This window comes from Pinus tabuliformis, chromosome 7, assembly GCF_031772625.1.
Source record: "Pinus tabuliformis cultivar Carrire ecotype Pingquan chromosome 7, CPIR1, whole genome shotgun sequence".
Taxonomy (NCBI): Eukaryota; Viridiplantae; Streptophyta; class Pinopsida; order Pinales; family Pinaceae; genus Pinus; species Pinus tabuliformis.
Genome location: NC_142293.1, coordinates 1,057,222,840 through 1,057,237,214, shown reverse-complemented (window position 1 = coordinate 1,057,237,214; position 14,375 = coordinate 1,057,222,840). Strand labels below are relative to the sequence as shown.

The 14,375-nt window shown below is 36.1% G+C and overlaps 1 protein-coding gene across 1 annotated transcript; it reads left to right on the top strand.

Moving 5' to 3' along the window:
• Positions 1 to 6,068: 6,068 nt before the first annotated feature.
• Positions 6,069 to 10,561, top strand: LOC149251288 (uncharacterized). The gene is made up of 3 exons (XM_089459332.1): positions 6,069 to 7,111; positions 8,385 to 8,615; positions 8,743 to 10,561. Exon 3 carries the CDS (start codon positions 8,792 to 8,794, stop codon positions 10,265 to 10,267), a length of 1,476 nt encoding a protein of 491 aa, XP_089315458.1. The 5' UTR covers positions 6,069 to 7,111; positions 8,385 to 8,615; positions 8,743 to 8,791; the 3' UTR covers positions 10,268 to 10,561.
• Positions 10,562 to 14,375: the final 3,814 nt, after the last annotated feature.

The following is a 14,375-nucleotide window of genomic DNA, read 5'->3' as shown; positions in this document are numbered from 1 at the left end:
GTGAAAACAAATTTGGTCTAAAATTAACAAATGGGGTTTAAACTCAACATGAATCATACGTATAATGAACATGAGGATCCGGCCAATCGAATAAAAGAATAATGAAAAATTATAGTTGACATTTAAAGTTAGTAATATGTAAATACCTATACATGTGCAAATGTCTATAACAGATATAAATAGAAGAAAATAAATAAATAAATAAATGGTAGGGATAATGGGGCATGTGACGTTGGTCTTCAAATTGGTGTTAATTTTTGTTAGTATGGTTGCATGCCTTTGGTGTTAAGGGATAATTATGGTGTGCTCTTGGTGTTGCTTTGGTAGTGTGCCCTTAATGTGTCCTCAATGTTATAGCAGTGTCACATTGCTTTTGGGTTTTTAAGTGAAAAGGAATGCATGGGTGTACAATCTCATCTTCCCTCTCGGGCTCTTCCAAAGATTGGGAGTATACCCATGGGGAAGGCTTGCAATAGATGAGTAAATCTCTCTGCAATAATTAAAATGGAACCTATTGAAGGATTATTGAACAGGGTGGAGGTCAATTCAAAGCAATCACACATAAAGGTTAATTAGATTTCTGATGTGGTTTTGTTTGCCATGGAGCAAATGGAGGATGATAAAACTAAACAAAGGCGTATAAAGGAAGAGGTGGATTTCCTTTGACAACAAATTGAGGATATACATGCAACAATACAATCTCTCTAACTCTCCAGAAATCTAGGTGAGGAAAGAAATGGAAATGAAACAAAAAATGACATGAAAGTTACTTTGGCAACAAAGGAAAATTCAAAACACAGTCAACAATGACGTTGCATTAGTTTTGTGATTATGGATTGCAAATTTTGTATGATTTTGCAGTTCTTCTGGAGAGTATATATCCCAAAAAACCTGGTAAATATTAGGCAAATGAATGAACAAACATATACATTAGGTAACAATTTTCATGAAATATCAATTACATTTGACCTCGATTGGTGCTCCATTATACTTCCTTGATGCATAGGGTGCAATCCAAACACAAAATTTTACTAATATAAAAATTCATGATTTATGAAAAATAAAAATTATAATCAAATTTCTAATAAAACTAATTGAAAAATATAATTAAAAAAAAAGAAATGATTTAGAATATGATTAAAATAAATTAGTGTAATTCATATCCATACATAACAAAAGGTAGACATCATCTCATAAAATGGCTCCTTACCCTCCGTAGAATTCACCTCCATCAATTAATAAGTATTTATGTATGAATGCGAACTCACCTCGAAGCAATAAGCACTCATATATATGAATGCGAACTCACCTCGAAGCAATCAGCACTCATATATATGAATGCCAACCTCACCTCGAAGCAATCAGCACTCTTAAGCTCACGGATTGATATGATGAATCACAATCATGGGAACATCAATGTTTATATCACAAATCCCCATTATTTCTCATTAAAAATCCCTTCTTGTGTATATGTAAATGGAAAATGATATGCTAAGTTGGAATTCCTTCGAGATCCCTTATTAGCATTAATATATGTTAACGGAAACAATATGCCGTCTTGGCATTAAGTATTAAGCTATGTGCTACTTTGAAATATTACATTGCGTCTAATTTATCAATATTCAAAAACATTTAAAGGTTTTTTATTTTTTATTTATTTATTAATATGAATATAAGTGTATGGATATGTGTAAGGGAGGTTTTGGTTTTGGTTTTGGTTTTGGTTTTTCAATAGTTTGTTAGATAAGATGAGTTTTACGATGATTGACACATCTAATTGGTGGTTTGAGTAGCTATGACTTAGAGGCATCTAAGCTGTCAAAATCACTCAGGGATTGGACCTGGCCCATGTCACACTAACTCTTAGTATAGTTGGATATTTTCCCACAAAGTTTCAAACGTGTGACCTTTACACCACAACATGCCTTAACAAAACACCCTATCATTGTCAATTCTACGCCATGTGAATTACGTAAAAGAGATTTTTTAATTAAGTTATTATAACTTTAATACTCTTCATGAATATGGATGTGTAACAAATACAAACACAATTATTTTTTTGTAAGCACATATATTCACATTATATTAACAAAGAAAGGTACATAGCATACAGTCTGGATATGATGGGGCATCTATGCCCGTCACCCTTCGGAGTCCTCTACCCCTGATAGGGGAAACCAAAGACGGGTTCACAAATATCGCTCTACCCCTGAGCGGGGAAACCATAGACATTAACAAAAAATATCAGTTTGAGATTGTTGCTTAGCAAATGAAGGCCACTGTGAGAGATAATGAACCCAATAGAGTGACATGTGAGACATTAATGCGAGCAATATGCGAGAGCAGGCAAAAGAGACTCAAGTTGATGATTTTAAGAAGCATGGAAACCAGTTATCATACGAAAGGGAAGACAATTGCCATGTAAAAGACATTATCGATCTACTATAAAATAAATGACTTGTTGTGATCATAACACCTAGATCCAAGAAACAAACATAAAACTAATATATATATATATATATATATATATATATATATATATATACTCACCCATACAAATATAAAACTATTTTAAATATAATTTTAATAAAAAAATTTGCGGCAGCATTTTATTTTCATTAACCTAACAAACTATTACAACTAACATAAAATATATTTATATTTAAAATTTTTAATACTTTCGTAAAAAGTATATTTTACCTCTTTCATCCTCATTTAATAGAATTTTATGTATGGTGTGATTTTGTGGCTATTGTAATGATGTTTTACTCCAGCCTATTACAATTATCACACCCCTCGGGATAAATGGAGGCAAGGTAGATGTAAGAAAAAGTGGAGAGTTAGTTACGATACAAGTAGCAATCCAAAGTGGTTAGCTTTTGAATATTTATGACGCCCTATATACCAATATTTCATCTCTAATAATGGAAAATATTTAATAATTAATCACGCCTCCTTAGATGGGATGCATAATTACTCGTACCAATAATTCACTCAGGACAAGGAATCAAATATTGGTAGTCGGAGATGAGTGTAATGTCATCTAATTTACTTGTTAGGTTTACGTTTTGGATTATTTCCCAATTTAATATATTCACACCAATTGAAATATGTTTTATTTATTCATATCATGCTTGCTTATGTACGCTACAATTATAGCTTTACTTTTAGGTGGTTATGCTATAGATGTTTGAGTGACCATACTATTATTGAGGAAAAGGACACGTCATGTTTCGCACCTAGTTGGGAAAGGTAAAAATAATAATAATATTTAAATACATTTTATCTATATTATGAGTTTGGGAGAAGTAAAATTACTTTTCTTATGTTATGTTTTTGGGATGCAATCCCTTTTAATTATATTATATTATCATGAAGGTTGCAATGCTCTTTAATTTAATTATATTACTACGTGGGAATTACCTCTTTAGGATGGATGGTAAGTCATATTAATTTTACTTATTAAATAACCTCTAATAATACAATAAGTATGGCGACACCATGTCAACATAAAGAAGATGGAAATGGGATGGGGGAGAAAGCGAAAGCGAAAGGCCCTCAAAGTCAATAAGATATTAAAGTTGAAGGTTGTAAAAGTAATAAGAAACATGAAATTTATTTAAATGAAAGATGTAACGTTGTTGCATATTTCAAAATAATGAATGCGCCACTTGAAATACCCAATATTATTATTACTTTAAAATACCTAATATACAGCGTGGATGTGGATGTGGATGTGGATGTTGTTACTAGTAGGAATATTTTAGTTGTAACATGCTCAAATTGTCGTGTATTACCCAACACGGAGATCTTTACAAAGATTTGTTTGTGAACATGTGAACTACTCTTCCCCCATTGTCTACTCTATTCTATTATTATATTATACAATTGGAATATTATTCCCTTTTCAAATGGACCCCAACTCCCCCCACCCCGCATGCTCATGCTCGGACACACCACACACACACTCGTCAACTCTTGCCTTTACCAAATTCACTTCTTTCCTCTCTCTATTTCAATTTATTATTAATTACAAAAGCTGCGCTTCACTATCATTATCACTATCACGCCTTCTTCACTTTCGCTTAGCTTATGAAAACATAAAGAAGAGTTCTTTTATTATGTGAAAAATTATATGACAAGGGTAGGAGTAAAAAGGAGATTACGTGCAAAAGAACAAAGTAGGTATAGGTGTAGTTCATCCTACAAGGAACAAAGTATGTCTATAGGTCTTGTAACTTAATAATTAAGTGAAGTGAAGTGTTGTTTAAATATTATATGTTTTGGAGTTTTTGTTTGGAATTGAGTGAAATTTTAATTTTTGATTATATATGAATTTAGCATCTTGAAAAACTTCGAAGCATTTAGATTATGAGGAGTTTACGATTTAAACTTGTGATTTTAATAAATCTTATCAGATTCTAGTTAAATTAGACTAAAACTTGAATCAAAAAACCTTCCAAAACATATCATAGATAAACTATGACAAAGTGCAGTGAGAGCATGGATATTGTTTCGATGGAGTCCCCTCCCCACTACCTTTGGTTGGTGTATCACTCCGAGGTCGGGTTTTGCTCTGGGTTTCACATTCGCTTTGTTCGTGCCTCCGGCGTCTGAGGCCCTTCATTAACGTGTCAACTTCCATTGTGGCCAGGGGTCTTTTCCTTGTGCCTTGGCAGACGTCATGTTTCTTCTGCAGGGGCTCACTTTGCACGAAGGTCTTGTCGTCATCGTTTGTGCCTTTCTATTTGCGTCCATTCGTTCGTTTTTTGGAGTCACTATTAGCTTGGGCTTCGTGGCCTGCTTTCTTTCCGTTGCCATGTTCATGGGTGCTGGATTTGGGGCTTTCATTGAACTTTTTGGCTCATTTTCATGCTGCCCGTTTTTGGGCTTCTTTTGCTAGGGGGTTTCGACCTTGGTGAACTATTTTGTGCTTATGCATGTGATCAGCCTTGTCGTCGAATCTCTAGGCACGTCAAGTCAATCAAAGCATCTTCCAATTAGTTTTTTTACTATTTTACATGTGTATGTGTGATGAGACTTGTCAAAACATCTCCAAACACATCTAAACCGGTGCTAATTTCTTCCACTTATTTTTTGCATGCTTTGCACTTTTTTTTTATACTAGGGTTTGATGACCCACATTGTAATGTTTTGCTATTCATTTGTTGAACTATATTTAAAATGAAGTATTGATTTGTTGAACTATATTTAAAATAAAGGTTGCAACACTTACTATAATATTTTTTCCATAATTTATATAAACAATTTTCATTTTAATAAAAAATGTTATTATTTTTTGTTGTTGAAAAAATGGAGGTTTAATTTGAAGATATGGTATAGCGGGTGGCGTGGCTGCCCACAGACCACATCATATGATTACTACCCCACGCCTGTACCATCAAGGATGGATGGATCTTTCATTCAAATTTGTATAATAAGAGTTGGGAAAAAAATAAAAATATGAATAAGAGTGTTGAAGTCGGTGGTCATGTCGTCATAGGTGATGGGACCCAAGCCAAGCAAACCCCACAAGTCATTCCATAACACCAATATGAGTGGAGTGAGTGACTTTTGTGGAAAAGTTAGGTTCACTTACGTAATAGTCCCTCGTTCCGTTTGGGAGAATAGGAATAAGAATAGACAAGCACAAAACAAAGGGCAATTCAAATCAAATTTGCGTGCGTTTTTATTATTCTTCAACAACGTGAACCCCCCAATACCACCCTTGGTATTGAAGGGAGAATAGTGTCCCCATTACCACCCTTGGTATTGAAGGGAGAATAGTTGGTAATGGAAGAGGGGTCTGGGATTTAAGGAAGATGTGGTAAAGCCTACACGCGTGCACACGGGCACCACTCCCCAGTACACACTTTTAATATTTTTTTCAACAAATTTACGGGTGCCGCAAACCTTGCCGGCGGGGGGAGCCACTTGTATTCCCAAAGTTTACCACGCTAACTCAACGCACGGTAAACCACGAGTTGAAATCCCGAGTTCCACCCTCTTTGTGGTCAACTGGGATTGACGTTTGGCCACCCTTTTACCCGTTTCCAAACGGTTTCCACCCCCAATGAATGAATGAGTGAATGTTCCCCGGCGGAAATCCTGCCTTACAAAACCCTGTTCGAAGGCGCCCGGGTAGAGTCGAGACTCTGTTATTGTTGAATGCGAATGTGAGAGCGAGAGTCGGGTGAGCATAATCTGTCTCTGAAAGTGAAGAAGGAAAGCCTTACCACTTCATTTGGATTGGGGACTTTTTGCGAGTCAAGGATTCGGTTCTAAGCTTATTTAATGTCCTGTACTGTCATCCTGTGTTTCACGGAAGAAGGAGAACTCTTTACTGTCTTTGATTTGTTCTGAATGTTTCTGGAAGCGTGTGTCAAAATAGCGAGAGAGAGGGCAAGTTTGAGGAGTTTTTATACATTTAATTAGCGAATCTGTTACCCTATTTGGAGTTAGAAGTGGAAGTTGAGGATGTGGTGGGTGGTTTCTACGGTCGTGGATATCTATAGAACTGCGGTTTTGTTGAATGTATCGTGCAGAGTTATTCAATAATATTTAGCCGAGCACAGCTAGAATGACTGTTTGTTTTCTTTTAGACATGTATGTAGAGAAGTGGACTCTGTGAGTTGTGTGTTCCTTATGGATGTTAAGACGATACCCATTCTCCCTCGTTCCTTCCGCAGGGTTAGCTGAATAGCCCTATAGCCCCTTCCCTTCCCCTCTGCTCACTCTGCATTTTGTTGTGTCCCAAAAATTCCAAGCTTTGCAGTTGCACACGTATAGAATAGTCTATCTGTCTTCTGCACTTGTGTAGCAATTATTGAGTGAAGCCGTTGGTGTCTAGGTTTTAAAGGGTGACTGTTAGGGTTTTAGAGTATATCTCGGCTGGGCATTTGGAGATTGAAGAGGTTTAGTGTTCTGTGTGTTGGGGCAAATACGGCGTAGGTGGGATAGAAAAATTTTGTAAAAAGGTGTAGAAGGTATGGTGTGCCAAGCAGCGAGCCAAACGAGATTCCGGGCATTGAAGCATGAGTGTGGTGTTGCGGGGAATGCGACTATCATCGTCAGAGTTATAGCGTGCTTTCAACCGTTACGAGATTGCCAGGTTTGTGTCGTTATCCCATTTGTCCGAATTTCATTTCAATTCGAGTATTATCTATCCTATGGCGACTCAGATTGTAATTGCTGTTACCTTTTCTTATTTCGCATTCTGAATTTTACACTATTTTGTTCGTCTTCAGTTTCTGCTTTGTTGCAACTTTTTGTATATTCTCCCAAATAAACGGGACTTTGTGTAGATTCTTTTATAGTTAGTTTTTGGCGGTCAACACACTTGGTTTTAGTTCTTATTTCACTATTCGTCCCTGGTTCACTGGTTTACATATCCAATTATCTAGGGAAGTGTAGGGTTTCTTCTATTTTTTGTATTACGTAAGATGTGGTCTTCTTGCTTGTCTTTATCGGAATTCTCTGTGCTTATTTTGAAGCTAGGATAACCCTAGAATATGATAATTTCAAGTTTTATAGCCCTTGATTTTTGCAGGTCCTTGCGGATTCGATAGATAGGTAGATAGATAGCAATCATTTTTTACATATTTAAATCAATTTAGAAATAAGCTAACGGTATAGATATCGATAATTTGATGACATCTATCAGATCTGAAATGACATATAGTGAGCAATAGCCCCGTTTGCCTATATTTGAATGCAAGTCTTTTGATAAAACTGTAAATGTCTTATATGTAGTACTTCTTTCTTTTGTGAAAATCTGCAATTTATACATTGTGATGACTTGTACCGTAGAAATCTTAGGTTTATTTAACACTTCATGAGTTTGCAAGTGTGTTCCCCTCGGTTATGATTTTCTGCAGTTTTTGGTTGGTGGAATTTTCTAAGTCTCCAGCCTTGATATCCCCGATATCATTGCTACAAGATATAGAGCTGTTGCTGGTTTCGTTCAAGCAGTCAAGCTCTTTTTTTGGATTAAAAACTGTTACACCACAGATAATCGAATATTTGTCGTTTTAAATATCTATACTAGTGGTATTCTGGGGCTAGCTTGTGGTTGAGATTTACAAGTTGGAAAAATTTAGCCTTTCTTGTTTGATTTTGAGAAGTTTTCAAATAACTGCAAACAGTTTTAACTTCACGACTTGCTTTCATAGGCTGCGTATTTTAGTGTAGACTTACCTTCCCTAATTTTGTATAGGGAGCTCATGTTATGTCGTTATTTTGAGTCCTATTGTTGTAGTGATATGCATAAAGGCTTTCCTACTTTCTAGACATTTGGTATTTTGGTCTTCACATTTTTATTACTGTAAGTTGTATATTGGGCATTGTTAAGTTTCATGGCTCTAACGTTATTTCTCCTATGACAGGCGGAATATTTTCGTCAACTGCTTAAGCCTGTAACGTAGATGGGCAGTTGGCATTCTTAGCGTATCAACCAGTTTTTATTTTCAAGCTACCTTTATCTAAAAATACCGATCTTGCGGTGGAAGAGAATATGGATGGGCTAATGTGGTTACCATCATCCACATGGACCTTATGATAACTGTATATAGTAAAAGCAATTAATCAGCACACGCTGTGAACCCATATATCATTTGGTATGCTTATTATGATCTATTACGCATCTGCTATTTTGCTATTTCATATACAATAGAGTTGCAAACACATGAGATATTTTGAAGCTTTAATGTCTGTCTTACATGATTTCATCGTGTGTTTATACAGCTGGTGATTTCCTCCTTTAGGTGGTTAATTGTGAAACTCCATTTGGTGAATGGATAAACAGAACAAGCCAGTGTTCTGTTTGAACCTGCCATGTCAGAGTTCAGAAAACGTGAGCTTGGATACAGCTGTACTGCCATGGGTGCAGCTCGACAACTGGGATACACCTAATTTGACTAGTCCAAGGCCTCTAACACAGGCAACCAAGCTTGATGAGGTATTTAAATCAACTTCTGTAGGAAGCCCTCACCTTCTGAATTCTCAGATATTTTCATCTGAGAGTGGTGGAGAGTCCAGCTCTGTTGCTGCTGCTACCCCATCCTGTGAAGAGTTTGAGGATGGGAAGGAAGAAAGTTCTTATTATTTTCAAGAGTTTGAATTTTTGGCCCCATTTGCAGAATTTAGAAGTTCTGTGATGGAAGGTAACTGTTCTTTGTCAAACGAACAAGATTTTGGGGCATGCAATGGTCTATTTAATGAGAAAATGAGGCTAGACTCATCTGCAACGTGTCAAAAAAGATTTATTTTGTTCGATCAGGCTGGAAGTAGGGGTAGAATTATATTCCACCCGAGTCAATTTTCGATGATGTTGCCGAATTCAACAATATCCAAGACACAGATAAATCCTAATAGTATTGTTTCAGAAGAAATAATGAAGTTGGAAGTGCCTGTTGAAGGCAAATATAGTGACTGGGAAACTCTTTCCCCTCCCTACAATGAGACCCTGCTTGTCTCGGCTTTTGCAGCTTTGCAAAAGGTGAGAGAAGATAGATTTAACTCTTTATCACCAGCCACTTTTGGTAATGAATTTATTCATTACTCTGCTGAGGGGGAAGAAAGCACAGGCAGGGTTAGCTATGATGGGGCAAGCCAAGCAAAAAGTGGGAGTTCTCATAGCCAGTTCCATGAAGACACCGAGGACTTGGAAGCCTTGCTATGTTCTGATGATGAAGAAAGTAGTACTGGGCACTCACCAAGTGAAGTAACTGGGAACAATGGACACTTGTCTATAGAAGAAGATAATAATGATGTAACCAGTGGCATTCCAGCCAAGAGGAGGAGAATTGACGTTATGGCAAATGGAGAACAGGCGGTTGACTACATACCTGCATCTATCGAAGAATTTGATAACATATCCATGACAAATGAAAAATACCAGTCACCTGACATTTCTGTAGTTGACACTTCAAGCTGGGACATGGATAACCAACCCAAGTTTTCTGCTGACATCTATGATGATAACTATAGCCATAATCTCTTGTGTGGCTATAGTTGTCATGGTATCCACGGAGAATATAGTTCTAAAGGCAGTGGCGATGAACATATGCAATCTGTGAAATGCCTTTTGGGACATTCAGGATCAGCCAAGAACTCAAGGAAAGGAAAGATAAAAAGAACTGTGAGGCTCCTGAAAAGTATAATTCCTGGTGGAGATTGCATGGACACCGCTATTGTTCTTGACGAGGCCATTCAGTATGTAAGGTTGCTCCAGCAAAAAGTAAAAAAGTTGGAAGCTAATCAGAATTGAATAGTGAGTGGATTACAAAAGAGCTGCATAACTCTATAAACTAAGAAAACAATTACTAGTCGCTTCTGTTGTGTGTGTTGATGTGTCTTGAGTTTTAATTAGTATCTCCAGTTTGATCTGGACTGTTAGGGTTTGGTCAGTTCGTTTTTAATGTATTCAGTTATATAGGGTTTTCAATGTTAACTATTGTGAAGCGGCCGTCTTTGTGAATCCTTATGATGTGAACTTTCTTCTTGTGTAAGCTTCTGTTTAATAACTAAATGTTAATTAACAACATTATACATATTCTTGGTTTTCCGTGAACCTAGACTGCTTTAAGAGATGCATTCTTACTCTCTCGTTGAAAATACATATGTTTGGGTAGAAGATCCAGCTTTTGATAATTTGCATGTTATTTATGCTTTTGAGTCTTTTTTGCAGTGTTGATCCTATAAATATCTGTTCCTCTGAGCCTGAGTCGAAATATTCTTGGCTACAATGAAATTAGCACGTTAAAACATATTGAAGGCGAAAGCATTACCTTGAGGCCTGCCTTCATTATAAATTGAAATCTAGACCATTCAGTTAAGAACGATATATTCTTCGTAAATCATCATTTTTCAATGTTCACTACACACACGCTCCATATCCGTAAGCTGGCTGATATATCTCTGCTGTTCCACTTTACTGTTTCTATCTCCTCTTTTATTGTACTCGTTAGGACAAAAACATAAATATACTGATATGGTTTGGCTGTAAGGAGTTGAACAGGGATCATTCTAGACATGCAATTTCAAAGAATTTCTCATGAGATGTCAAACAGCTTGGCATTTTTTTTCCTTTTGTCTTCGGTAGTCCGAAGCTTAATAGAAAGAAAGTCCGAAGCTTAATATAAAGAAACTCGAGTGATATATATTTCCTCCATTCCCTCCAAGGCTTTAATGCTTTAAAAATTGAGTTGTCTTTAGTGTGATATTTTTGGAAGCTTTTTTGGGGATTTTTTTCGTTTAATTTTTCTTTTTTGGAAGCTTTTCTGGTGGATTTTTTTTTTTTTTTCGAATCTGGTAGAAATTCATTGAAATCACAAGTTTGATGGGTAACCCCTGCACAATAGAAGTGTCTTAGGGGTTTTTCAGGGTGCTGAATATATACAGTCAAAAAACTAGTTTAAATAACTCAATTCAAAAAACTAGTTTAAATAACTCAATTCAAGATTTCACTACAAAATTTTCTGCCGGATTTCAATACCGGAAACTCCAAAAAGTCGCACTAAAAACAATGTCCAAGTAGAAGGATGCGACCATTGTCCCCCAGGGCACTGAGTTCAACACCCTTCATTTTGTCCCCCAGGGCACTGAGTTCAACACCCTTCATTTTGCACCCCTCTTTATGGTCCATAATTTGTTTCTTCACACTATGGTTTTAATAGACTAGCATTCTCACAAATGGTCACTTTAGATTGTAGAAATTACTTTTAAATGTGATCATTTATAGCGAAGGTTTTATCTTGTGTAGTACAGATCTGATAAATGGCTTCTTCAAATCAAGGTTTTATCTTTAAAAAATATTCAGTGCTCACCGATATCTATTTTCTTGCAACTTAAACACAAGTACACCTTATCAGTTTCGACTGCTTGGATCAGGAATTTTTAAACAGTTCTGAATGCAATTCTCTTTGTTGGGTTCGGATGTTCAATTAATGCAATGTAATTCTGCTTGAAGTTGGTAGCTTCAATATGGTGCTGTATGTATCGTGGTGTTTGAAGGCGCTTGTACATAGAATCACTCTCTAACATCTCAAGCTTGCAAAGCTCATCCTGCACTCTTCTAGATGTGGCGTTAATTTCTGTGTGGTTAAGGAATCTTATTACAACATTTATTTAAAAGAATTAGAATTCCACGGATATAGTTTTATCAGTCGATACAGACTTTTCATCGGCCATGGCCAATAAGGGTGCCTAATAAGCATAAGCATAGCGTACAGTTCTGAATGAGCTGAATTTTTGAATGATATATTATTGTTCTTTATTTGTTTTGGGTGTTGCATTGATACGAGGTAAATTCTGCTTAAGTTTGTAGCATCAACTGTGTATGTATGATCAAGTTTGAAGGCGCTTGCATATAATGTTAATCTCTAAATATCTTACCTGTTGATTCTTTTATATTAGTGGCGTCAATATGTGTTTTGGATGTTCCAATGATTCAATGTAATTCTGCTTGAAGTTGGTAGCTTCAATATGGTGGTGTGTCATGAGGTTTGAAGGTGCTTGTACGGTGTTACTCTCCAAACACCTTACCTGTTGAACTTGCAATGCTGATCCTGTATTCTTTTAGACGGTGGCATCAATGTGTTTGTGGTGTAGGAAATCTTGTTATTATAAAATTTATCTAAAATACAGTGGAATCAGTTGATATGGACTTTTATGTTTATTATGAGACAGTTCTGATTTAGCTGAGTTTTGTCAACCGAAAAAATGTATATATTTCCCTTAAATGTCAGCGGATAGAATATATACATTTCCCTGGGGTTTGTATGCTGAAAAAATTACATATTTTCAGTTCTGAAAGGCTGGATTTGAGAATTTGGAACATGCAGGTAATGCTGCAGAATTGTCTTTTGGTTATGGATAGTGTAAACGGGACAATATGCATATAGTGAGTGAATGGGGGCAAAAACACGGGAGACATTGTCAGGAAGGGCAAAAACACGGTTGATCTGTCCTCTCAAATCATGTTCTCCTGTCTTTAAAATGCAGGGAACATAAATTTGTCCGAAACGTCAGGTATTACTATTGGCAACTCTGACTTGCCGTTGAACACGGCTTGGCATCTGACGTGAGGTTGAGCATGGGTCCTATAAAGATCAATGTCAAATTATTGAACACGGATTGGCATCTGGTGTGAGGTCGAGCATGGGTTCAATAAAGATCAATGTCAAATTATTGAACACGGCTTGGCATCTGGTGTGAGGTCGAGCATGGGTTCAATGAAGACCAATGCCAAATTATTACAGAGGGCGTAGTTCTAAAGGGCATGTTAAATTACTGCACATTTTAACTATTTTCGTTTGGGCTGTTTTGATTGATTTTTTAGTTGGAATGTGGTGATTCAAACTATACATTGATTTTTTAGTTGGACTGTGGTGATTCAAACTATGCATTGATTTTTTAGTTGGAATGTGGTGATTCAAACTATACACTTTTAAAATTGCATAATTCCCAAATAAAATACGTAAAAAAAGTCGAAACATAAAAGAGCCAAATCCAATGATAAAAGAAATTAAAAAAAGGCCAAACATATTTTTTTTTAGAAAAGCTAACCCTATAAGAATTGAACATAGAATAAGAGTTGGAAATAATAGATCACCTGCATGTCAAGAAAAACCTTCTGATCCCAGAAAAACCTTTTACCTTCTGCAGGTAAAAAAATGCCAAACATATAAGAATTGAACATAGAAAAAATCAACATAGGAGAAGAGTTGGAAATGATAGGCCTATGGATCCCAGAAAAACCATCTGCATATCAAAAGGGTGCGGTGGGGTGTAATAAATAGTAAAGTGCTGTCACCAACTGATTTCCATTGGTGATGGCAATCAGATGGTACACTTATTTGTTTAGATGCCTCTGATTTTAATGAAAAAAATGGGGCTCATCTAGCATGTTGGAGCTTTGGAAAATTTTGAGCCTGTTTGGCCCAGTCCAACTGGGTGCTCATTAAACACCCATCATTTTATTTTGTCCGAACGAAGCTCCATGCTTATTCGGCAAAAGTCCAATTTTTCGTCAATTATGATGTACTACTGGTCAAGTCAAATTATGATGATAGTTCATCATAGTGACGTGAATAAAATAATGTTTATAGATTTTAATAAGTTGGCGAACTGAGAAGGGTTTTCAATCATGCATATATCAATACATGTAATGATGTTGCACCATAATAAACCGAAGAAAATGATGCAAAGGCAGCGTTATCTTTGCGAAATTAACAAGCTAGTAAACATGATTGGTCTGTGTTTTCAACAGAAGCTACATAGCAGAGAGTACATACTAAATTAAATTAAAGTACATACTAAATTATAAGGGATTATAAGTGCATGCAAAATCCGGAGAAAAAAGAATAAAATTGGAA

What these genes read in the sequence shown, in the direction of transcription:
- LOC149251288 (XM_089459332.1), top strand. Translation starts at nt 8,792, where the DNA reads ATGGATAAACAGAACAAGCCAGTGTTCTGTTTGAACCTGCCATGTCAG.